Below are 27,633 nucleotides of genomic sequence, written 5' to 3' on the forward strand. Positions count from 1 at the left end.
ACAGAGAGAAGTGACAAAGAGTAGAAAGCACCACATTCACAGCTCTGTCTAAGCTCTGTCATTTTGTGTTGTCCAACTGAAACCAGGACATATGTCATTCCTAAAAAGCCATTAATGTATAAAACTATTGATCTTCTTTATTGAAATTTGCATTCATATTCCTCTACAGTTTATCAAAGTTTAAAGGTTTAATTAATAATTGATCTTAAAAAACATTTCTATATGTGTTTCCCTTTTGCTTGTACAGAATTCTTTAGGCATAATTAAGATTAATGCAATTGGACTGGCTACAGTCTCTGCTGAGAAAGCAAATTTCAATGCATTCAATATAGGACATCATGGCAGCTCTTTCAAGCTATTAGAATAACTAATGAAATTTCCTATTGAAGCTAGTCAAATAGAATCAGGTCCAGAAGTGATTCCATATCCACCTTGGGTTATATATGAAAATCAATTTTTCACTGTATTACTATATATTAATTAAATAAATGGGACTCATGCTGAAAGAACAAAAACCTTGCTCACAATTTTGTCAGTGTGCAACATGTTAGGAAAGGTCCAACTTGTCTTACAGGTAGGTTGATGACAACCTGCACAAGAGTTTATAATCTTAACTTCTGGATTTGGATTAGGACTTATTCTTACTGTGATATTTTAGGCATTTGATAAGATGGAGTCCTTTTTTATTCATGTTTTCAGCAAATTCAGTGTGAGCATTTGACCTAACTCCATTTAGTCTCCGATAATGAGTGTTTTAGGGATTAGTGGAAAATTTTTTAGTTATCATGTATTTAGGACACAGCCAAAGATAGAGGTCATGTTAATTAGACTGCTCCAGGGTTACTGTAACTCCGTGGTCACTTGACAAAAGGGAAGAGGTCTATTCAAGTGACTGCTTGGCAAGGCAGCAGAGCTGGTGTGTGACAGTCTCCAACCTGCCCACCGAGCTTCCCCTTCAGGCACAGGGACCAATCTGTTGAGAATGACCTGACCTGATGAAGGATCTATTTATACACAAATTTTAGCCCTGGCCCAAAACTGCCTGCATGCCAAAGAACTGGCCCAAATGCAACCTTCTCAGTAACATTTAGTATCTCATAATCAAATAGTTACAAATCAGGCAGTCTTATAATCACAGTACCTCCTGAAATGTAACAATGCTTTACCACAAATTCCTTTACTTAGCAACTTTTCCTTTCCATTAATTCAGTAAAAACTTAAAAGCAGCACACACTCCAATTCCTGAGCCTTTTCAATTACAGGCAACCCTTGATATAATTTGAATTTTACAACTAAGTTGGAATTGCATACTGCAAGCCAAGGATGTGTTTGCTATAACACACAGAGTTATGTATGGATAATGCTCTCATGTTCTATATATATTTTTTTTATAAAGTATATATTAAACAAACAAAGCAAACAAAATGTACAGTACTGGTTAAACAGCTTTTTAACATATCCTCCACAACATTTAGGAAATTGGTGAATATACATCTCAAGATTAATTCCTTAGATAGCTGAAGGTAGAATCTAATGAAGTAGCACAACCACTGACATAGAGTTGCTGACACAAAAATAATTTATCATTAAGTAGGTGCATAATGTAAGTTCCACTCCTTTGAACCTGCATAAGGCTCAAGTATTCCCTTCTCTGGGGCAAAGGACAAACTCTCCAAGGCTTCCTGGTACAGCAAGGTGCACAGGGTAAAGAAAAGAAAAAGCCATTTCTAACATACATTCAACCCTAGGCAAATCAAAATCATATCTGTATCTGGAGCCTGACATGCAGCACTCAATTTTACTCAGATTTTGGGAATATCAAGGAATCACTGTTAATTCTGTCTCCCCAACAGCTCTTCTCCACTTTGAAGCATGTGGATCCTCCCAGAGGCCTTTGTGAAACAGATGAACTGCACATGACTGCAGTGAAAAGTTAAACAAATACATTAAATAACAACATGCAGCCCTTAAGAGATCAACATATGGAAAGACACCAGGAGATTTCTTGAGAAAATCAGATGGAAAAGCTTCTGAAAAACAACTCTGGAAATCTCCAGCAGGACTCAGAATTCTCTGGGAACTTCTACTATAAATGCAATGCAGTCTATAGCCAGGGATAGCATTGAAAATTTAAGGAGTTTTTAACATTTTTTCACTCAGCTCATTCTTTTACTACAAAGAAAGAAATCCAGCATAGGCTGCTACTCACGGCCAAACAGACCTATACCTACCTCACTGTAAAGAAAAGTTTAAATATTTTTATAATTGAAGATAAGCTACTTACCCTACTATTACTATTACAAAATCCAATAAATTCCATCCATTTCTAACATATGCATTGGGGTGTAATAATAATCCATATGCTATAATCTTCAAAAATGTTTCAACTGTAAAAATTATCAGGAAGGCATATTCTACTTTTTCCTGTGGAAGACAAAAAAGTACAATGAAAGACAATGAATGTAACAGCTCTTTCTACTATTGACAATTTGCACAAGTGGGTACTAATCAGGACTAAGGAAATACCTTCATGGCAGTTTATTTCACAGGTTTTAATTGCATAACAATGATAACTGTACTTACAAGGTTATAATTACATAATTGCACAAGATTTTCTTGTTTTCATGTTCTGTGAGAGGAAAAAAAATTGTTTCTGCAAACATGGACACATACTGTACCTTTGCTCAAGCAGAGTCCCATCCAGGTCAATAGGATTCTCTGCATTCATTAGAGGCAGAAAATGCAGTAGAATAGAGCCCTGGAAATATCCTTGAAAGTTAAACAGTGGTATAATTCCTTTCGCTATTAAAAAAAAGTTTTAATTGTTTAACATTTGATTTTACACTGTCTTGTAACTTTTTAATCTGATATGAATGCTTTTGATATGGAAGCTTGTGTTGACTTATTCTCCCTTCCACATCACCAGAATTTATTTTAAATACCCTATTATGTTTGAAGAAATTTTAAGATACTGTATCACCACCTCATATCGTTGAAGATCCAACCTCAGATTTAATGGGGTTTCTTTAATGTTACTAGTTTCTGCATTTTACCAACATTTTTATTTCAGAGCTATATACTGAATATCTTTTCCTAGCTAACTAGATACTCTAGAAAGAAGAAACCCCCAAAAATATTATTAGCATGCTTGACTTGATAAATTGAAGAAATCACCACTATGAAAACAGAGCAGTTAACATCTCTGTTCTTTTTACTTTCAGACATGCTCGTTTCATTATTTTCTATAACATTTTATTTAGTTATCTGTTGCTACTCAATTATTACAGCCAAGAATAAAAGGCACAAAGAGTATGATTCATTTTTTAAACTTGTTCAGGAACACATGATGTTGCTCATTTATCACATACAAGGTTAATTACATGACTGTTTCATGAGAAACACACTCAGAAATGCTTAAATACAACAAATCCTACCACATACACATTCCACAGTAACAGCAATTTCTGTCTCCCTGCATACAACTAAATTTGCAGCTTAGTTATAGGAAGCTAAATAATGTAGGAAAACATAAGGAAGACAAAAATATTACAGTTGTCATTTGCCATGGGCAAAGCATATATCAGAACCATAGTAGTAAAAGAAAAAGTGAGACAAAATTTATATGCTTCATATATGCCAAATTTCAATAGCTTCTTTTCTTAAAAGGAACACAGGATCCAGGACTGGATGGGACTTTCTGAGCAAAAGTAACCTCATGGATCCATATGTCCAGAGTTCTCTTTTAGAGCCAACCATGTAATTTAACTCCATCCATTAAAGTACCAGTTCCATCCTAGAGAACTATCCTTGCTCTTCACTGCTCCCCTTCAAAAATATTCCAATTCTCCTCTGCTCTCTGGACTAAAGAGCAGCCCCAGTGCTAAAGTTACACAACTTTGTTAATGTCACATTGCCCTGCAGCTCATTTTAATGGGACAGCTCAAATCTGATCTCTGCCCTATTATTTACCAACCATCTTTGAAAAATAGTATTGGTCTCAGTCATGTTTATCTCATCTCTTTTATGGAAGCAAGACTTTTGTTATTTCCCAAACAGTACTGCAAACCTTCCATTAGAGCCACATGGAATGTAGGACAATCTCATTTTTAAACTCACTGGTGGGCTCAAGGTGTGTGTGTGTCACTTTGCAGATGGACCATCAGAAGCCTTGAGAGTTGCACCAACAGAAGCCACACAAATCTCAGCAAAGAAAAATGGGAAGTGCTGCACCTTGGGTTAAAAAATCCCACATCAATATGGGCTAAGAAAGGACCTGGAAGTCGCACACTAATTTAAATGTGTGCTCATTTCAATCACACAAATTCCATAACTTCACTGTTTCATTTTCCCTCTCTTCCTGCTTTCCTTCCTTTTATGCTCTCACACACTCTATTTACTTATTTATTTTTAAAACACAACCTGTGTCTTCCACAGAGGCCAGATGAAGGACTTGGCCCCATAGTTAACACACAAAGTACAGCCTGTGCTTTGCTCACAGACTGTCTGGCTCTTCAATAAGTAGGCAGCCAACAGATGTGCTCACACAAACTGCAGAGGTAACAACCTGCTCACCCTCAGGAAGGCTCTGGGGGTCTCTTCTCACACTTGGATAATTTCTTGTTGGTCACTATGGACATCAATTTTTGCCTCTGCTACCCTGATATATCAGTAAGCCACACATCATTTTGTATGTCCAGAGCTTAAGCAACCACTACTCCAGAGTAAATAACACTCAATTTTCAGTCTTCATGAAAGAGTGGTAGAGGCAGGGTTGGTTTGGGAAAATAAAACTAAAAAATAAGATATAAATTCAAAATACAGACTCAAGACAGCAATTTTAGCAGGATATGATGGACACATTTATCTGCTGTCTTTTCTCCACAGTGGTAAAATCATATTTTATTCAAATTAGTTGATATTTTAAATGAACACTTAACTTCAAAATGGCAGTAGGAACACTAAAAAAGTAGACAACCAAACAAAATAATAAGGAAACACCTAAGAGTATATATTGAATTCTTGCAAAAGAAAATGTCCATTAAAAGAAACCGAGAAGGTGGTTTTGGTTCTAAAAAACTGCAGAGATTATAGCAGAATTTGCACGTAATTTCCAATATCTATTATTGCATTTAGTTCTACACTGCATCATAAACTTAGCAGAAAAAAGTGACAGCTGTAAACCTAAAGAAGATATGAAGCACAACAATATGTCTGTGTTCTGAAGGATCTAATCCTGAGGCTGTATAGATTAATAGTTGTTTGTTCACTGATTTGATAAAGCTGGGTCATCTCTCCTTACAGGCAGCTGATTCCAGCAAGGCTGTCTGACACTTTGGTTAATGCTGCTCAAAATCTTCAAGTCTCAGCAATCTTTTTCTGAATCTATGATTCAGAACAGGACTGATAAGATAAACTGCCTTTCTCATGGAATCCATGGAGCTTGCCTTTGATCCTGGAGCACAAAACAAAGGCCACCCTTACCCTATGAGTTCAGGTGCAATCATTAGAACTTCATTTTCTCCAAAAAAAAAAAATTTAAAAAGGAAAAGAAGAAAAAAAGTAAGCATTTGCTTTATTTTAAGTAAATCAGCTTAGCAGAAACCCTGTTGCTCAGGAAATCTTTTTTCCCCTACCCTAGCCAGATGGTGTACATTAGTCATCATTTATTATCTTCATATTTTCAAAATCTCTGAAAGAAATATGCAAAGCTACTGTTACTTATCAGAAGGTGACACACCAAAATTCTGCGTTTACGTTAAGATGTTTCACAAGATAGCTGTTTCAAAAAAGTCATTAATTTGCAAAACCTTAATCGATTATACTAGGTAATTAAATCTTATGATACTGAAATTTCTATTCCCTTAGCATTAGAGATGGGAATTATTTCTTAACTGAAGAAATGCATTTTTGCATTCAGACTAGCAAACATGCATCAGAGTAAAAACTGCTTAGCAGATAAAGTGACTCAATTTAAGCAAATTAAGCAGATCAACTTTCCAAAGCTTAGACACAACACAAAATACTTTGACGTTATTGATTTTGGGATCAAAAAACAAAAAAAAAAGTAAAATCACATGTTTTTTTAATAAGCTGTGTGACTGATGTTTGGACAACACAAATAAAGCCATTTATCTTTTTGACAATCAGCCATTTTTTCAATTTTTGGCACTGAGAAAACACTATTTACAAGACAGAAAAGAAACTTGAGTTTTGAATTTGAAAATATAATTATTTAATTTTTCCCTTTGTATATCTGTATTCCTCTGAAAATCATCTGTGACATGCAGCACAGTAACAATTAACAAAAGGAAAGTAAGACTATTTATTCCCACTTGTAAAAAATGTTATAGCAGTTTCCCAATACGAAAAATGAAACACAAATGGAATCCATAAAAAGAAATCTATATACTTGCCTTTATTTCATCAACTTTAAAAGCAGAAATAATGTACTACCAAGATTAGACATGGAAATTGCTCTCTATTCATTAGAAGAATTGGAATTATTTATCACACAACAATTCAGTGATAACCATTGGATTAACTGCACCTTTAGATACATAACAACAAACAAGGAGGGCGAGTTTGAAAAACATATTTTAAGGATTCTTGTCCTAATCAATCAAAATAAATCATGTATCACCATCTTCATCAGTCCTGACCCACTGGAGGGAATGCACCCACTGCTCTCTACTTTGTCAGATGTCTGCATTACTGCCCTTGTAAGTGCAGCTTTGCTTTAGACAGTGCTCTGCAGCAACTTCAGAAAATATCATTATGCACACAAAATTGTACTCCTTTAATATAGGCCTGGGCAACAGACCTTGTTTCCATACTTGAGGAGCACATTTCATGTACATGAGACCTTTTATGTTGGAATACATTGAATATATGTAAAATCCAGGCCAAGACTGGGCAGGAATTTGGCATCAGGCCCAGAAACATCTCCAGTCTTTTGAGGGGCTTCACAGGACTCCATCACGTTACTGCAGGTCCAGATGCTCTGGCATTTTGGGCTGGTGCATCTCATGGCAAGGCTGATACTCAAAAGTCAACACTGCAGTGTACAAACTCCATACTTAGGAGTAGAAAGAAGTAGGTGTTACACAGCAGGAACATTCTTACACCAGTTCAATATTAAATGAATACATTCCTAGCACCACTGCCAAGCAACAAATCTCACTCACAGAATTTTTACTGTTTTCAAAGAGAACACAAAATCCTTTCATCTTTTTTGAACTGAGGATTCACAATTCCATGGTCTGGTCACAATTAACAACAGTTGCACCCTCCAGATCTCAAGCAGACATTTGTCTTTGCAGGAAGAGAACGTGCAATAAGAACATCTCAAATACTGAGCACAGCAAAGGAACAAAAGGGATGTGCAAGCTATACACTGAGGCATATTTAAAATTAATTGCAATTAAGTTTCTTCAAGTCCCTTTTTATCAATGCAGTCTGAAGGAGCACTTGAATAACTTACATCACTGAAATAGGTACCTCAAACTTCAAAGACAGCTTTAATTTTACTTTCATCTGACAGATTCTAGCAGCCACAGGTAGATGAAGAAGCAGAGCATATTTAACACTGATTACTTTTTTCATTATTTCCTGCAATCACTTCCTCTAAATGCACTGGAGACCTGCATTTCATCTTTGAGTGTGATTGCTGCTCATATGTATTTTGCACTTCATGTTGTTACACAATAATGGAGATGCAAACACCTCTGTTCTGTAAATATGCATTTGTACACAGAAAAATGTTGCATCCAGATTACAATTTTTCATACAGATAACAATTTTTCATACAGATTACAGGCTTCTGTTTGGAATCACATTGGTTTTATTCATGTAAAAGTTGAATTTAGTACACATTAAGTATTTTCAGTCCATAAATAGAAAAAAATCCAACCTCTTTGACTGTTTTTTCCTCCTTTATATTTAGGCAGAGATCAGCTCTGGGACAGGTAATACAGAGCTTTGCTGAGCAACAGCTGGGGAAAATAAAAGACATCCATTCTGTGTGTATGAAATTATTAAGTCCACTATTGACACTGCCTTTCACACCCTCACAGAGGCACAGACAACCCTTCTGCCTCCTATTGCTCTGAAAAAATGAGGCAAAAGGTGTGCTTTTGAAAATTTGATCATAAATAACTAAAAGAAAAACTGAACTCCTGCAAATTGACCATCTACTGAAAAATTACCAAGAAAGGGCCCACAAAAAAGTCAATCACTTGGCAGTGACTGCAAGGTGTGAAAAGCTGGTTGTAGAAATGCCAGCAGGCAGAAACACGTGAGCTTCAGTCCTAAATCCACTTAAAGATTGAGCACAGTATTCCAAAGAATTGCACAAGTGAAAACAGGCCAACTAAGCAGCAGAAAATATACCTGGAATAAAATCCAATTTACTTGAGTGTCTTTCTGCCCTCATCTATCTGATGATATTCAGGAAAACAAGGCCAACACAAAAAGTAGAAGAGAATATTTGGGTATACTAGCACATGGTCTCAATTTTCCTTACATAGTTGAATAGAATCAGTGTCAAGTGGTAAATTAAACCCACATCTACTCATAAAACAGCATTAATGTTAAATATATTTGGATATCTACTATCAATTTCATTTATTTATAAGACACCAGGTTTTGGCCAGAAACCAAGGTATGAGAATATTGATAGGTCTCAAATAGCTTAGTGAACATATTAAAATTCTGAAAATTTAGAAATCAAGAGAATTTTGTAATGCTTTCTGACCATACAGAAACCCACAACAGGCAGGAGCACTGAGAGCATTAAATCCTCTATTGAATTTAGGGCAAGGTAGGTTAAAAAAAAAAACAACCCCAATACAACTCCAAAAGCTAAAAAATAAATATTTTTTCCTTAAAAGAGAAAAACTACAGACCGAAATCTCACCAATCAAATCATACTGTAATTATTTTGGCATATCACTATGAAACAGATGAAAAAATAATCTGCTTTAAAAAGACTCCCATGTGAGGTCTTCCTGTGTTTTTTTTGCTAATCATACTTCAAAAGCATGTATTGATACCACTTATATATTTCTTAAAATGCTGCCAATAAAAACTTTCAGCTGTCACAAAAACTACTCCAGCAATGCTGCAATAGCCTGGATTTAAACCTACCCATTAACAATTCCATTTTTTCCCTGTTTTTCTAACTCATGTACTTCTTTGACCAGCACAACCCTGCAATGCACAGGAGAGGCTCTCACCCTGCAAGTGGCTCTGAAGGAATATGGCATCCCAAATGGAAAGACCAAAGAGGTCATGTTTTTTGTGTGTTACTTATTCATTCACAGCTCTGTCATGATCCAGTGCTGTGTTTTAAGTATATCAAGGGCTTTCTGTAAGAAAATAACCAAACATTAAAGCACTATGGAGAACAGATTAGGTCTGTAGCTCTGTTCTGCACTGATAGTGTCAGCCAGGAAAAAGAACAATGACATTCCTTTAGTAGGTGTTTGTTTCCTTGATTTATTCATCTGATTGCAAATCTAATTTCCACTTTCATTACAGAAGAACTGGACAAAATTGATAGAATAATTTCATCACAATGCTTTACTCATTAATCTGCCAGATTCATGACTCCAATAGCTCTTTGCTTTTGTCAGTTTAAAAACTACAGAATGATTTGTTATGAACATACCAAGTGATGGTTTGTTTTTCTAAATACCTTCAGTAGGGTAGAAACTTGCATTATGTAAGTTTTAATAATTTAGTTTGGTGGGATTTGGTTAGAGTTTGTTTAATTTTTTGGGGTTTGCAGGGTTTCTTTGTTAGTTAGCTTTTATTACAGGGGAAATGGTTTAACAAACACCCACCAATAAGGTTTTCAAACACTCAAACACACTATAACTACCCCATGGTCTGGTCTGACCTTGAGGTGAATACAAAGGGAGAACATGGTTAGGTCTGGTACTTTATTGGAATTTTTCTAATCATCCTTCTAAAGTTTCAAACAGAAGAGTCCCAAACCAGTGCTCAATGTGGGAGCTGTGTCCTACACTTGTGGTCTACTATTGCCCCTTGCAAACCAGCAGCAGCAAGAATATTTTCTTCAACCCTCTGCTTTTAGAGCATGGTCAACTTCCATGACCAGGATTGGTATCTGTATCAAGACTGGCTACAGAATTAAAATATAATTTTTTTAAAATTTAAGGGCCTTAAAAAGTACTAGAGAATGTGAATCCCTTATATCGGTATAACAATGTTAAGAAATTTTTTTCAGAGAAATCTGTATTTAGTTCTAACTTCTTCTTAATACACCCTAACATTACCTCAGCACTAGAATTTCATACAGAAGACACTGAACGCAATACCTGATGTGGAAACTGTGATTCTATACTGAGAGGAAGGTATGATTGCTAAATACGTTCCAGTGTGAAATATCTTAAAGCCTTCCTGAGAACTACATGCTGCATGCTTTATTACCTCTTCACAATTCTTTTCTTTTAGAAAGAATTTTTTAAATATATATTTGGTAACAGGTAAAACAAAGTATTGCGCTAAAAATCACTTCAACAAATCTAGAAAGACTGTATTATTTATGAGCACACAACCTGCCAGAGCACTAGAAGCCATAAACTACAGAAATGTCAACAGCAATGTTCCTGATGAAATACATTTCCAACTAAAAGAGAAGGCAGGATAGAATATTCCTGGTAGATGCTGCCCAGAACAACAATGTGAGGAACTAAAAAAATGCATTTATCCAAACTGACAGGAGAATGGTCTGCACTAGCCATGAAAATGTTAAAGCACAACTTTACCCTTGAGTGTCTCAGTTGCTGAACAAGTTCTCCTTTGCAGTTTTCTTCTCCTGTGGTATCTTTTGAGCTAAATGCTTGAAGTATCTCTTTAATAAAAATTTAATTTCATAGTCAAAAATCAAATAACATACTAAAAAAAGACTTGGTTTTGAAAGAATATCTTGTAGTCAATTCCAGATATGTGAATGTAATGTGGTTGTAGAAATTGGTATTTCTCTGCAGCAATAAAATCCAGGAAGATTCCCATTTTGTGTATCTACTAAGTATTTGGATAATTATGAAAGGAAAACCCTCTAAGTTCTTTCATCTTGAACACATGGCTAAATAAACATAAAACATTTTCATCATACACGTGAGGATTAGATTGCTCTGGCTGTTCCATAACAACAAAAATCAGGATCTGTAGAGAATACAAGGGAAATGTGCTCCTTTGCCATGCCAGTGTTCAATGGAAGCCCTTTGTTCCACTGCAAACACAGAGCTCATGGACAAGAAATAGAAAAAGGTGGAATGGCTCTCTATAAATACAGAAGAGTTGCAAGAAAAATTCAAAAAATAGCACAGCTAAACCAACAATCCACTCCACAAACAAGACCCATGATATACCAGCTTTAATTTCAGCAGTGCTCAGATGCAACACTGATCCACTCTTATGAAAATTCATTAAAAATTAAAAATTTACCTGGTTTCTACTAATAGCACCACCATTAAGCTTTCCTGTTTTCTTCATTCTAACAGTGGTAGAAAAGCATTCAAAGTAACCCTAAATGTACCAATACTGAAATAAAGAAAACCATGGAATACTACTGACATCCACTGCTAAGGTATCAGGAAAAATTGCCACAGTAGAAACTGAAATACCTGAATAAAGTTGAAAACACTTTCATTCATTTCCTCTGATCTGCAGATCAAACCTTAGTGATCAAAATCTTCAACTTCTGATAGAAAGTAAAATAGGAGTCTGCCTGCCCTAGAGTCACATTTTTTGCTTCTTTATGGATGAATCATCTTTCCCTCTATCTTGTGGAATGTAGCTACCATAATTTAGGGTCCCTCCAGTGCCTGCTACAATTACAATTCCAGATTCTGCAAATGATTCTAAGTGCATCTTTGTAATCTCTAAGCTACAATGCAAAATCATTTTCTCCCTTTCATTCCCACATCATTTGGCATCCCAGGAGATGTATATAGGTTTTGAATGTCTTATTTCATTTTCCACTTCTCCTCGCACAACACTTGATCAAGATTATTTTGTTATTATTCCCATCTGAACTGCATCTAAGGCTGTTTTAATTTATTCCCCTATCTGAAATATCAGTTCTGATTGCTAGAGAACTCACTGTCTACAACAATATATTCCTAAGTGCTCTGTCACTGTTTCAAGTTCACTTCTGTTATAATACAGTTTGAGTACACCAACACTTGCTTTTCTTCTGTCTATAAAACTGCTTTCAGTTTTATAAAGCTGACATAGAATGCCATAGTCCCTGTGATTTTTCACCCATCTATTCAGTGGAATAGCCCCTAAAGCACATTTACAAACAGTGTTATTCAAAGTAATTACATGAAACAAGAGCCATTCCCTCCCTTTTGGAAAAATTAGTCTTTCTCGCCAAAGTCTCTAGAAAACCCTAAAATCTCTACTATCCTCAAGAAGGCAAGAAAAAAAACACATTCTTTTGATCAGATAAAAATGCCAGAGACCAAGAGCCAGAAACAAAAATCTTTTTTTTTTTTACCTCTTTCAGTTATATGCACAGAATTTAAAAACCACACATTTACTGAAGGTCACAGAATCATCAAGTTTGGAAGAGACCTTCAAGATCACCTGGTTCAAATGTCAACCCACCACCACCATAATCACCCCTGAACCATATCCCCAAGTGCTTCCACATGTCTCCTGAACACTTTGAGAGATGATGACTCCACCACCTCCCTGAGTAGTCTGTTCCAAAGCCTCATCACTTTTTCAGTGATTTCCCCCCACCCTTAATATTTAATCTGAACCTTTCCTGACACAGTTAAAAAGTCATTTCATCTTGCCCTTTCCTCTTGAGATTTGATATAGAACAATCTCTCCTAAGGGAGTTGTAAAGATGCTAAGGACCCCCGAGCCTCCTTTTCTCCAGACTAAACAACCTCAGTGGCTTCTTGTAGGACTTTCCAGACCCTTCCCCAGCTTCACTGCCCTTCTCTGGACACAGCCCAATGCCTCAATCTCCTTCTGAAGTGAGGGGGCCAAAACTGGACACAGGATTCAAAGTAATTTGATTGCCTAAGTAAAGATATTTCACAGCCAGAATAGCTGAACTGAAAATTCTATTAGTCTCCCACTGTTTCAGTGATTTGAAGACAGCTCTAAAACTTATTTGATTCTACTTCAGTGAGTGTAACTAAAATATAAATCTTTGTACCTTAATGGGAGTTGATGACATATGGGAGTCAGTTTATACTACATATTGGTTTTTAAAATGACCACTGAAACACAAATATTTTCACAATCCACTACAACACTTTGAATGGCCAGTGAAAATATTAGAAAAATGAAGGTCCAAAAATTAGTCCTTAAGATGGGAGGAAGATTAACATGAATTTACCCTCCACAGGCTTAATTCAGAATCACTTTGGAGTCAGCAACCCCCATTTCTTGTTTCCTTTTGCAAACTGACAATTTGACGTCACAAGGTTTCTACTCTGATTCCAATGCCACTGCCTCAAATCTGACAAGAGGGTCTTCATCTCCACATAAAAAAATGCCCAATACTCTACAAATCGGTCCTCAAAGTGCAACAAAATGCTTTAATTAAAGCTATTTCCTTTGCTTAGTGCTATTTCTAATTTATGATTTGCCAAAGGCACTGTTTTACTCGTGTTTCGATGGAATACTTAGCACAGCGTGAAATAGATGGCATCTCCTCTGTAGCAAAAGTGAAAGGTTGACTTCTGCCCTGGGCATCTTTTATTTTTTGTGAAGGCTTAGAGGTAGAAACTGAAGCATGATAATTGAACCTTGAAGGAAAAAGTAGTGACATTATAAGAACTGCTTCTGTCAAGTGATAAATATCCTGTGATATGATATATTTAATTTGTATTAACAAATTCATAGTGTTAATAAAGATTAAAAGGTAGTTATGCCATACAAAATGGGACATGTTGGACATCCTGACAGAAGCCCCCACTTACCATTCCAAGTAATGGTGCAGGTTAATATTGGGTGAAAATAAAAAGGACAATTCACCTAATCTTTTTTTTTAAAAATAATTTTGCATTTACATTTATCATACACGGCATATTTAAGAGGTGGTTTTCATGTTCTCCAGCACCCAAGGCATAAACCTGAAAGTGCCAGTGGAAATAACAAATGATGTAATAGAAGTGTGTAAAACCTGAGGCAAGAATACGTCGCAGTCAGAACCCAAAGGCTCTGCTCAAGTGACACACACATTTGCACTCAGAAGTTTTGCCTTCTTTTCCTTTGGTTAAAGCTACCACAGCAACATTCTAGTGAGGTGTGTCAGAACTAATGTAGCTGAATGTAGTTCACTGTAATTGAAAGTAATTCATGCTGTCACATTTACTGTAACGAGGGGTCACATCTCCAGGGCCATAAATGTTGTTCACATTAATCGTAACTGACACCTTCCTCCTCCTTCAGGGAAATTCAGCCATATTACATGGCTTAGTTCACATCCTTTTTAAGGATCTGAACTTTTTTATGTTTGGCTGGTTTTGTGGTTTGTTTTGGGTTTATTGGCTTTTTAAGCTAAAAACAGGCAAAAACACCAGCAACAAATTCTGCCTTGTGCATGGTGATAAGTCATCTCACAGAAAAGTATATAACAATAATTATAATTACTCTGATCTCCAAAAGCCCTACAGATTACTAAAAATTATGACCTAAAATCTGGCTATTCTGGCTATTTAAGAACAAAACCAGTTCTTAAATTATAAATACATACGGGCCATATTCTAAAAGAGTAAGTAAAATACAACACATTCCATAATGACCCCCTGGACTACATGCATTAATTTCTTCCTAATACTTAGATATATTACAACATAAAAATCATATAACCCCACAGTAAACCATGTACTTATTTTGGAACAGCTAAATTCCATACTGACATGCCAGGGAATGAACCTCCATTCTCAACATGACCATATATTTCAAACCTGATAATTCAACTAGGACACCATTTCCTTTAAAAATATTAACCAGTTATTTGGGGGGTTGTAGCATGTAAGTCTAAATCTTTTGATCCCTATTTAACAAAGCTACACACACAAAGAAGGCCCTTCAAAGCACTGAATGCATGTGCACTCCATAACTAACACAGTGTACAGAAAATAGAAATCTACATGTTTAGTTTATCCTGAATTATAGTTAAAATATGAGAGATGCTGAAGAAGAAATGCGATGTAAAAACACACTGGCCAGAGTATGATGTGCTTGATGGCCAAAAATAATCTAAGTTTCTTTATTTTGTTTTGGTTAGGTTGACCAAGAATCTGGGTTTTCTTCTTGAAAAATTTAGTGGTATCTTAACTCAGAATTGAAAGTTTATGGTTTCAGTTTTTTCTACTGGATTGTTATGGGAACACAAAATATAAATTTTCATTTACTCACAACAACAACTGATAATATTAATGATAAAATGTTTCACTGATGACTCTCAAAATTATGTATTAAAGAAGTGAAGAACATAGTAGGAGCACAGATTCATTTCTATAATAGCTTGGAATAGTACTACTTTTTGAGAGGTAAATTAGCCTTAAAGTTACAATTCTTTGAAATTAATCATAATGCCACAAGAAAATCAGTTGATTGATATCCTTTGGTATAACTCAGTAATAATGCTACTGAAAGCAAGTAAATTAGATGAGTATATGAATTTTTGAAGAATCTGTGTTGAAAGACTCCAGACTCACTCTCTATCACAAAACACAACTCCTCAGGCATAAATAAAATTCTTTCAGAGATCAATTTTTTGTGTTGTCTGACAATGTCATTTAATTTTAGTAAGGTACCCAGCAATTGTGTAATTTTTTACAGTAGCATTTGGTGTAGAGATACACAAAACATTGCTGTCAGCCCTGCAGTAAAAGTTGGCTGAATGACCTGAAACACCAAAACAAAAAATGCATGACCTCAGTGCAATAAAAAAGTAGTATCACGCTTATTCTTCTTACCTATAATTAACATTAACTGTTATCTTTTTAGCAACATCACTCAACATTTCTCAGAAGTAAATCTAGGTTGTTCTTCCACACAGGTAAGCACTTCATGTTTCATTATTACCACACTATTGCATAATATTTGTCCTGCAACAGTATCTATGATAGCCTTGATGTTGTTTGTTGTACCAAACATATCAAGGATATAAGCATGATTTACATTTAAAATAGTTCTCCATCTCAGCCTTAACTGCATTATAATTCCATCAGTTTCTTACTCTGTAGAAAGGCTTTTCAGCACTTCTACCCAAGTACCACATTTATTCCTAATTTCCAAGGTTATAATGAATCTATATTTTTCCAATATATTATCACTTAGGAAAACAGCTCAAGTCATAGTGAAACTATATTCCAATAAATCACCCTTGTCATTAATACCTCAGCACTACAAAAAGCATACATAATTAAATAACTATGGGCTCTTCTAACCAGGGAAGTGATTTTGCTTTAGAAATACTCTCCTGTTCTATAAAGAATAAGTCAGGGAGTAAAAATACATTTAGATAATAAAACATGCACTCCTATTGAGTCCTATGAAATACATCTACTCAAATCCTATTATTTGCTCAGGACTCTATGTGCTTCAATAAATCATCAATCACCAATTTCAAAGTTTTGGTGAAAAGAATCAGCAGCATTAATTAACCAGTCCGCCCAAACTCTGAACATGGTTTTGCAGATACTCTAAAGCTCCTTTTTGTACAATAATTTCACAAGGAGTATACAGTCTAATAGCCTATTAGGACTGGGGGTAAATCGAGACAATATGCCAGGGAATTCAAATTTTTCCCTTTTTCCTACTTTATTTCTTCATTCTTTGCTGCACTCTTTTTCAGCAGATTTGACAGCCCTGAGATATGAAGTTGTGGGGCCAAATCCTGCCAACAGGAATGTCCTCTTCACTCCTACTGGAAGTCTGTTCCCATATCTCAGCCCTCTGGCATTTAGAAAGCTCTTCTAATCACTAATGCAACTTTACCCACAGTTGATACCCAGCTGTTCTTGTGCCAACACTACCCTTTAGCTAGAGCAGCTTTCCTCTCCCCCTCATGTTCCCCCACTGAAATTCCCTCCCATTCTTCAATTTTCCAAGCTGAAAAATATCATGCTGTTAGTTCCCTCTTATGAAATAAGTTTATTCTACACAGTCATCCTATTATCCTTCCTCTGCACCTATTTATTTGAATTGATCCACAAGAGGATGATTAATTTACCCTCTGTCAGAAAGCAATTTCCACATTGTGACGACATATGCACATAAATCTGTTACGTAACTTTAAAATACAAATTTCTTATGTGTCTGTTTCTATGAATCTCTTTAAACCCCATACCTTCAAATCCTTACTTTAGGGTCAAAATTGTCACCAACTGAACTCCAAAGAACCAACACTAGTTTCTCCAATCACATCTGACTAAAATCCATTACATTCGTTTTTGAAGCTCCCCAGACTTCCATTTCATTAGGGCACCTTAAGCATTTATCATTACTATAAAAGCACATAGAGCTTCTTAATATTTCACATGTGGGGAGTCCTTTCCATAGGGATGCTTAAAAGATGTCACTTTTCTTGGAGGAGAAAGGGATTATTCTGGTAGGTTCACATAAAGTGATCCTTTCCCTTGTTACATAAGCCTTGATGTCTGTATTGCCAAGTATTTCTCATGTCCAGAGTTAAACAGCATTGTCTTTTAAGTCAAAAGGAGTAGGCCTGAACCTAAAATCTGGAAAGCATCCAGCTGTAGTAATGTTTGCTTTGGATGAAATATGTTGAACAAACATAAAGCCTTTTTACTACTGTTACAAAATATGGTTGGATTAGGTCTGCAGGCTACACACTTTGTCATTTCCATTCCGTGACAGCAACAGCCACGAGAGGAGCAGGGAGAAGTTAGTCAGGCAATCAGCTCCTGTGATTATTAAAAACTTGACATTTCTGTAAAACATACTTCACACTGAAAGAAATAATAATTTTCTTAACCTTTACTTGAAATCTTCTAGAAGTATGATTAATCAGGGGCTATGCTCTGTAGCAGTTTATTTTTCTGATTTTTAATGCATGTACTGGCACAGGTCATCCTAAATGCTGTCACTTTTTCTTTCCCTCTCTCTTGAATGTGCACCCTTTCACCTTAACTTGCTTTCCCAAAAATAATAAACCTACTTCAGACAAAATCATTCTGATAATACTTAGCCCAGGTGAAAGCACATATTTTCAGTTAGACCATCAATTATTACATCTATTATCCCATCTGCTAAACAGGAGTACTGGAGTACTAATAACATTTTATGTCTCAATTAGATTTTGGTTCATTACATAAGAAAGGACAGCATAGATATGTTATCACATAAAATTAAATTACAGGACATATTTTAATTCTGAAAAATTATGTGCTCAGACACAATTTATTCTTCCACTCTGGAAAAGCATAAAAAGTCTCAAGAAAAGGCCAACATAGGTTAGTTTAGGTTCTGATTGATCCAGGGTATTCTCTAGACCAACACCCAGGCAGATTCTGCTTCCTTGGAGGACCTGAGATACCTGAAGCCAAGTCTGAAGTCAGGCAGCAAAATATTACAGTAATTGCACAAGGAAATTCACTTGACTTGCTCAGGACAGAAAACTGAAGACAAACTGACACCAAGCTTTTGTCTCCCTAGTTTCCCTTCACCTCCAAGTTTCAACAACTCCACAAAACATCAGTGCAAAGCATGTTTGCAAAAAGCAAAGTAAAAATACACCATAATTGCTTATACAGTGCTTACTCTAAGCTAGAGATTAATACTTTGTGCTCACTTGGTGTGACATTACTTTAGGCTAACAAGTATTTTATTTCTAAACTCCCATTAAGCTTTGATCACATTTTTTAATTGGCTCAATGGAATCAAAAGTAAATAATGCACATGTATAATATAAAATGCATCAGGGAAAGATGACTGCAGATGCATTTTTCTTATGAACAGTAAAGTGACCATAAGATCAGTATCAAATGACAGATTAGTATCAAATGGATCTAGCTGAGAAATAACTTTACAATTGTAGGAGCAAGACAGCAGCAGGGGCTGATAACCTGCAGCTTGAGAGGGAAGTCACTGATTCTGCAGCTGCACGGATCTTCCTGCCCAAGCCAGTGAGCTTTAAATCCCCCCAGCCTATTCTGTAATTAAACCTCTGGCTGCAGTGAACACCAGCTGGACCCAGCAGTTTGACAGCACCAGAAAACCTGGTATTAGCTGGCAAATCAAGAAGCATTCTGGCTGTCCAGGGCCTCTACTACAGCATCCAAGAAAATTCAAGTTTATTATTTAGTTATTATTTAAGTTAAATTATTTATTATTATTTAATTATTTACTTTTATTCTATTTGTTATTTATATTATTATTATTTAGTTCATATTCAAGTTAAGTCAACTTATTTATTATTTTATTATTATTATTTAGTTCATATTTAAGTTAAATCAAGTTAATTATTTATTATTGTACACAGAAACACAAACACTAGCACCGCATGCATGGCAGGGATGAAATCAGACTGTAAATGAGACAAGAACCTAGCCCAACACCACCCTCTGCAGCAGGGCCAGCTGAAAGGCTGCTCTGGGCACCTCATTTGCTTTAATATTTTGATGGTAACATAGAAAAAATACATAACACAGAGCCTGTGTATAATGGACTATACGTACACACAGAGTGCACTCTGCTTCTATGTAATACAGTTGGTACACAGGTAATGCACAAACCACTGGCACAGTGGGGAAGGGAAAGTGCAACACTTTCCCCTTGTGTAAGCAGCAGTGACTCCTCCCAGCAGCTTGTGCTGAAAAGTGGGGAGAAGGAGATTCCAAGCCAAGCCCCAGCTGTGCTTGCTCCCAAATCCATCCAAAGCACAGTACAAGGAGAGGAGAGCATTCTCCTGCCCTTCAAAAACAAAATAGGTCAATATGACCTGGCTGTGTTTCCTGACATGTTTATGCTGGCCAATTATTCCAGACTGCAAGGAAGACGTTTCAAATATACATCCATCAAAAACTTTTCCATATGTTTGCTGTACCCTCACATAAACAGCCAGAGGTGAGAAACTGAAATTGAAAATAAAGAGCTATTTTTATTTATATCTAAATTATCTCTGCCCTTATATTAAATCTAGAGACTATCTCCTTACCAGACCAATATAATGCTGATGAATATTTTTTAAATATTCTATTTCATTAATTTTTGCTTTTTACTATGTTATCTTTGCTGTTTATAAACAAAATACAAAAATAAATCTTCCCTACCCCAGATGCTGTTAATATTAAAATTTCATCACAAGCCGTCTATTCATAGATATTTGCATTAAGTCTGGTTTTCAGCAAAAAAAGGTCAAAAAGTCTGAAAATCCTGTGTGTGTTCAGCATAGGATGAACACACATACAGAAAGTTCACGTAAGAAAAGATTAGGAGAGGACTAAAACTTTAAAACATAGGTGAAGAGGAGGTTAAAACAGGATATAGATCCTAGAACCTTTCAATAATTTGTTTAAATTCCACTTAGGTGCATAAGGGTTGAAATTGGGTTCTTTGGATGTTCTTCTGCAGCTCCAATATAACTAACCATTTTGCAAAACAAACAGCTGGATAATCTGTTTGGCAGAAACTGTGAAAAAGCCAACAACCTCAATCTACTGATAACTAATTAGAAGTTATTTTCTACTTACCAAACATTAACTAAAATTAAAATATTAATATATACACTGAAGTTTAGATACTGCATTTAGCTGTGCAAATATCCAGATTCAGTGCAGGTGAAGGGCTAAATAATAAACTTGAACTGAAGTGGAAATAAAGGATCATATCTACATTCAGAAAAAGAAATAACTTTGTAAATCATAACTGTATTTTCTGTTCTTCTGTGAAGCACAATAACTGAGGAAAGGAAAGAGTTGAATCGTTTTGGTATACTGAGTGAGATCTGCCCTAAATTCTGGATTATATGGCAGGAATCATGTAATCTTTACACTGTGTCTACTTGGAAAATGTCAATTTAATAAAGTCTAGGTCAAGTTCTTCAGAATCCATCCTTCTATCTGTCTTCAATCACTTGCCCAGCCAGACCAAGTTCTCAGTAGATAACAGTAACCACAGTACTTGAGGCTCACAATGCAGCATCTGACAGCTTGCATGAAGACTGCCTGGATAGTGTCATTTTGTAGATAAGGAAGTTCAGCCTGCTTCAAGCAATAAATTCACTTTCCATAAAGAATGCAGATGGTTAGATAGCAACAGGATGAATGCTGTACTGGCCTTACATGAAAGATTTAAGCAGGCAGCTTCTCTATTCATCAGCTATGCAAGAAATTCAACTTTTTTAGCATTTAATTTGTAGAGTATTTATTATTATGGGATCAGACTAAATACAACATATTTCACTGTTTCACTGTAAAAAATTGCACTAGCTTTTTTGTGTGCTACCTTACCTCAAATACCTCAACTTACTAAAAAGTGTATTTTAAAAAATTCATAAAGCCAAACTACATTTTTAAATGTTACCATAAGAGTTTCCATTCCTCAATAATACTACATATACTGAGACTACGTCCTTAACTTTCTGTAAAATGGGTGTTCTTACATTGATTCTAAAATCACACGGCAAAAAAACCCCGAAGTGTTAAGCAGAGATCCTCTCCCCTCAATATTTCCCAACTACCCCACAGGAAAGCATTATAATGCCTAAACACTGAATGCTCTGCAGCACTTGTGTTGTCATTACAATACTTTGAGTCACTTGACAACTGCACATAATTTTTGTACTTCCAGTGACAGAAGCAAGCATGATAATGTACTTGTAATCACAAGGCCAACACCAAAAATAAGTTCCAAATTAAAAGTCATTAGTCTACAAAACTTGAAGATGGAGGAGAGGAGAAAAAAGGATCCAAAAATATTCCTTAAAATGTTGTGCCTCAAAAGCATTTTTCTACTGTAGTTTTGGGGATTATTCTTGTAATATTTTCACATGCATTCATTCAAGCTCCAGAAATCCACAGCTGGGAGATTTGAATCCACAAGGCCCCAATGTTCTTCTCTTAAAATGCTGCTCAAAGAATCCAAGCCCAGGGAAAATCTGAGGGCTGATGCTGTCCATTTACAGTATATCCATGCCAGTCCAGACAGCAGGAAAAGTTTGCTTCACATCAGACATGGACATGACAATGTGTATCTTCAATTATTCAGCTTGGAGCTTATTAGAACGTTAGACTTCTAGAGCATGTCAGATCCCTAGAGGGCCAAAGAAGCAATATCTGCCATGGATGAAATGCCACTGAAACATTTATCAGCTGAAAGAAACATTTGCCAAACTTGAAAAGCTGCATGAGTCTGCACAAGTTGGGATGCTACACCATGTGCATGTGGCATTTAGCACTTTCAGCCCCCAAACCAAACTCTATTACTGGACTTTGACTTGGAAGCCAAGTTTTCTACAGGTCCTCTTTTTACATTAGTTCTATGTACAATGAAATACTTAATGGTTGTACATTCAGCCTGTGACAGGATAAAAAACTCTGGGGAAAGACACTGATGATCCTTTTTGTTTTTTCCAGCAGCAGTATTGAATTAAACTCAGTATTTTTCCACTTCCATCTTTGCACTCTTTCTCACAAAGGCAAAACCATTTCAACTGCATGAGAATATACCAGGCATGTGTTGATCCAGTTAAGTAAAAAGGTTTATTAAAATCATGGGAAAGGGTCATTTTCACACAGATTTGTTCATTGATCTGTCTCCTCTCACACTGTACATTTATTTCAGCACAGTCCAAGCAGAAAAACATGCACCAGAGGATGAAGGCAGTGCTCAACTAAGCAAAGAGACTGAAAACTGTTAATCAAGCTAAACTCTTATATATTCCATCTTCAGAGGAAATTTTTTTTTAAAAAAGTGAAAATCAAAGAGGAGTTTCAGAAGAGTAAGAATCCACACAAAATATAAAACTACATAAGAAAGTATAACAGAAGACATATTTAACATATTTATCAGGAAAATTGCTGAAGAAGTATCAAGAGCTGGATCCTCTAAGTAACTTCAGCAAAAGGAGAAAAGAAGAAAGCAAAGTCAGCTTGATACCAGACTTCATCTTCCAGGAATTTGAAGAAGGGACCATGGAAGTTACCAATAACAGCAACAGAGCTCAAAGCTCAAGCAGAAATCATCATTATCTGGTCTCACCCAACAAAAGCCTAGAGTGGTTATGCCAGCCTGAAATAATGACTGCCAAAACAACCCAGGGAAAAGTATTATAATCAGACTCTATTGCTATAAAAACAAGAACAATTCAACTCAATAATATCTTCTCCCTTCCTCAGGGCTAAAAAGCAGTGCCCTTCCAGCAACCTGGAGGAAAGAAATTAATCTATGAATAAAAAAGTGTCCCTTAATAAGGGACATTTTGCCTTCTAAATATATCTCTGACCAAATCTGCTCTCTCTTGGCTGAGAGCCTATGCAAACTTGTCAGAAGAAAAGCACAACACATGAAACTGTGCTTAAGTATTAAGAGTGAATACCAGAGACTCAGTCATTCACTAAAGAGCTGGGTCAACAGCTCTGACTGGTCCCTAACCAAAGCTTTTCCTCAATTCCAAGAATGTAGAATTTCTTCCGTCCTCTTTGAGCTGCCATGACCATCCCTCCTGCAGACTGGTCAGGTGCACATGGGGCATCTCCTGCCACCACTCCCATACTGCTGTGGTGCTACTGCTCCAAGTTTTCACCTCACATCCCAGACTTCGTACAGCTTCACCATCCTGCATTGTGATATTAAGTTTTGCTATTATGATATTAAGTTTTGCTATACCCAGAAGGTGTAGGACTTGGACAAAAACAATGTGAAAATCCAGCCCAAGTGTTTCATGGTCTATCCAGGACTCTTTCAGTTCTATTATATGTAGGCACTGACAGATCCTAAAATGACCTTCAGAACTCTAAAACTGAATACACAATAACCTACCTAAAACAAAAGGGGAAAGAATTACAAGATTAGCAAAGAGCTGCATGATGAAATGAGAGGTAATGCAATTAACATTAAAGAGAATACAAATATAACTAACTAGACTAGGAAGAAAAAAACCTGATTAGCAAAATAAAATGTAATGAATGAACACAGTTAACAGTAGTCACAACTAAGTCAGCCTACACAGAAGTAAGTTTGGAAGATCTGAGTGAGTCTACCATAATTTTGCAGGCAGTAATTTGCTGTAGACAACATCACGAGATCTAAAGTATAATGGGAACAAATTGGATTAGCACCAATTGCAAGGAAATTAAATGCAGGAGTACTCAAAGAGGAAAGAGACATGCAAATTGCTTTCATAGCAATGATTTTCTCCAGGACTGCAGAGACTAACCCAGCTTGTTTCAGTAAGTGCAGGAAGTCTTGTTTAAAAGAACCTGGTTTTAACAGGGGAAAGTGAACATTTTTAGGAAGACTTTTAAATGTTTTTTTAGTGCTTAAGAAAACATGACAAGAAAGATTTTTACAGCCCAGTTGGAAAGCAAAACTTAAAAAATACACCACTTTGACCAAATTTTTTCTTTGAATTATCTTTCTTTTTCCCCTACACATCCTTCTGTTTCTCTTTTCTCCTACAGGTATTCTTGGAGGTAACCTTGTCCAGGCTTCTAATCCCATAATGAAGAGCTCAGCAAAAGTTCACTTTACTCAAGCATAAAGTTCTTTGCTTCATACTCAGTATACTCAAAACCATACCACAGAACACCAAAAAAGCCAACTATTGACATATGCTGCATGTTTTCTTTACAAACAAATTTTGCACTAGAGTACTTTGCTGTAACAAATTTCTTCAAATGCATGATGAAATAACCACATTTTTGAAACACTGAGAAATCACTTGCAGCCTGGTTATACAGTACTGCTATTTTTGAAACTAGTAAAAACTATTGAAAATTCACTAGATTCATGCTAAGGAGACTGGACACTCATTTTAACACCTTACACTAATACATCAATATTTATGTCAAATGGCCTTAAGAAAATATAGCTTCATTTGTTCAATATTATTTACATAGAGATGCTTTGTTTATTAAATTAAATTTTATTAAACTTTACTACAATTTAATGAAGTTCTTCTAGCTATATGATTTTTTAAATTCTTTTAATGAAGATATTTTCAGTAAAACAACTGCCCTGAAAACACAAATATCAAATTCAAAATTGATCAGAATTATTTTTTCTCATATCCCTGTATCATTAAAATACTAAGTGTCTAATACTGTTTCTTTGTCCCATAATGAACACCCAAGTGCAAATAACCACAGAGATCTGATAAAAAATGTGTTTGGAACACCTTCCTGACAGCTTGGTGCAATGGATATAAAACAAATTCTCTGGAGGCTTTGCCCAACAGTGAATTCTACAAGAAATATGGAAATCACCGGTCCCTAGAAATTATTTGTAGCATTTTTTTAAAGCTTGCTGCTTAAAATAGAGCAGGGTAACAAAGCCCTGTCAGGGAAAACACCATACATGTAAATCACCTTCTGCTTCTAGAGGCTTCTCTTCTCATACAGCAGGATTCTTATTTCCCTCCTTACAGACATGGAATAAGTTTCTAACGAGAATTCTGGCAGGACTTTAGAAGGTCATGAGCCCCAAACTATTTCTTGTTGACTATAGACATGTTGCTCAAAGAAAAGTAACACATTCTCCACTGTGATCACAGTCCCTTCTAAGGAAACATTGAGAACATGATGGAATCCTAAAATATTTAACAAGGATGTATTTTAGAAGCTGCTGCTGACAACTTTACTATTTCTGTGAGTATGTTTTACAGCATGACTTCCTTCCAATTTTGAAATATCACTACCTTATTTGGGAATACTGAGATCAAAATCTTACACAGGAGAAAAGCTCCTAAACTGTACAGAATGGAATATAGGTAAATGCTGGATTTCTTTCATTACCTGTTATATGAATTTTAATTTACAGCCTGATGACAGAAGTGAAAACTTCAATGGGCTGAAGAACATTAGTACAAGTTACTGCAACACTAAAGTGGGAAAAAAGCCCTTAAAAACCTCTGCTTTATCACCATAATGGCAGTGCAGAGAAATACACTCCTGCCACCACCTATCTTAGGCCAGTATCAATGTTAATATCAGTATTCACAAAAAACCCAAAACTGCATATTCAACAAACTCTATCTCAGCATTGTTACATTTTTCATCCTCTAATTTGATTTGAAGAAGCTAAATAAGTCACCTCTCATATTTCTGCAAATGTACAGATATAGATGTGTGTATATATATTTATATATATATGTATATATATATATATATAAAATATTCCTGAAAACCACCAATGTGTACAAGGACATTGGCAGTGGCCATATTAACAGGAAAAAGTGTGTGCCTGAAACCAAACAGGGATTTGAAATTCCTTTGATTACATTTATGTCCAACTCACATCCCTGGACACATTCAGTAATAATTCAGTCTTGAAAATTCTCATCTCCTGATAGTCATGTCAAAAAAAAAAAAAAAAAAAAAAGCTATTTAATCTACACTTTAGAATACCTCCAGAGTAAGAACTTCCTCTGTCAACATACTGGGGTCCATTTTCTTTCAGCACTACGTAAGAATATAAATATTTACTAAAAATAGTTCAGCATGAAAATGAGTCACATCATCATGTCCTTGGAGACCAATTAAAAGTGGAGTCATTCTGACGAAGTGTTACAATAACCATCTAATCATCAAAACAAATAGAATTACACCTTGAGTAAGTACTATTTAATGCAAGAACAGCTGAATCATACCCCAAGTTTTAAAAGGTTGCTTTGTGTGCAGAAAGAATTTCATTACTTACAATGGATTACACATCACAACAAGGCTTGAAATGCTGGCTCTCACTTTTAAAAGAAAGTTAGAATGTATGTGGGACATGAAATTAATTAAATTTTGCTAAAGAACCTATTTATCCCCACTCATTTGCTGCATATCATGAATGAGAAAAATTGGCAGGAGTAGTTACTGCTCCTTTGGGAAGGAGACCAAGCAAAGATCAGTTCTGGGGAGAATTTTTTTGACCTTGGTTCACACAAGTCCATAGGACTGTGAGCCTGGTATCTCGTGTGTAAGGCTAATGAATAAAAATCCAGCAGAAATACCCCAAACCACGAACCTCTCCAGTTAATGCCCTCAAAGAATGGTTGGAACCTGCCCATTGGAGGCAGAAAACAGGAAACTTCCCCTACAGGATCAACTTTAACCCTCAGATTAACCAGAATAAGACCAAACAGGATTTTCTGGGAACCATGAGGCCAGATACAGAATGATGTTAGGCAGTCACTCTGCCTTTTACTTCTGCCTGGGCCCAGAAGGCAAATGTCTTTCTCTCTTTTAATAACTCAGGGCAAAAATCTGATATTTAGTGACTAACATTTTGATTTTCAACTCAATTTTCAGAAGTGCCTCAATTTCAGATACCTAAAATTAGCAACCACCTTGAAAATTCTTTTTTTCTTCTTTGTAGAAACACTATTCACAATATTAAATCAACAAACCACTGATACCTTAAGAGTACATTCCTACACAAAACTCTAATTTAAGAATT

At 35.8% G+C, this 27,633-nt stretch overlaps 1 protein-coding gene across 18 annotated transcripts in view; it reads right to left on the bottom strand.

Annotated features, from left to right (window-relative positions):
* Positions 1–27,633, bottom strand: part of CACNA1D (calcium voltage-gated channel subunit alpha1 D) — a 167,688-nt gene that overhangs the window by 103,979 nt on the left and 36,076 nt on the right. For all 18 annotated transcript variants that reach the window (XM_085590075.1, XM_085590085.1, XM_021533027.4 and 15 more), the window contains exon 4: positions 2,285–2,424. In XM_085590075.1, coding sequence (XP_085446201.1) covers positions 2,285–2,424 — 140 coding nt within the window. The remainder of the gene's footprint in view (positions 1–2,284; positions 2,425–27,633) is intronic.

This window comes from Lonchura striata, chromosome 12, assembly GCF_050655825.1.
Source record: "Lonchura striata isolate lonStrDom1 chromosome 12, ASM5065582v1, whole genome shotgun sequence".
Lineage (NCBI taxonomy): Eukaryota > Metazoa > Chordata > Aves > Passeriformes > Estrildidae > Lonchura > Lonchura striata.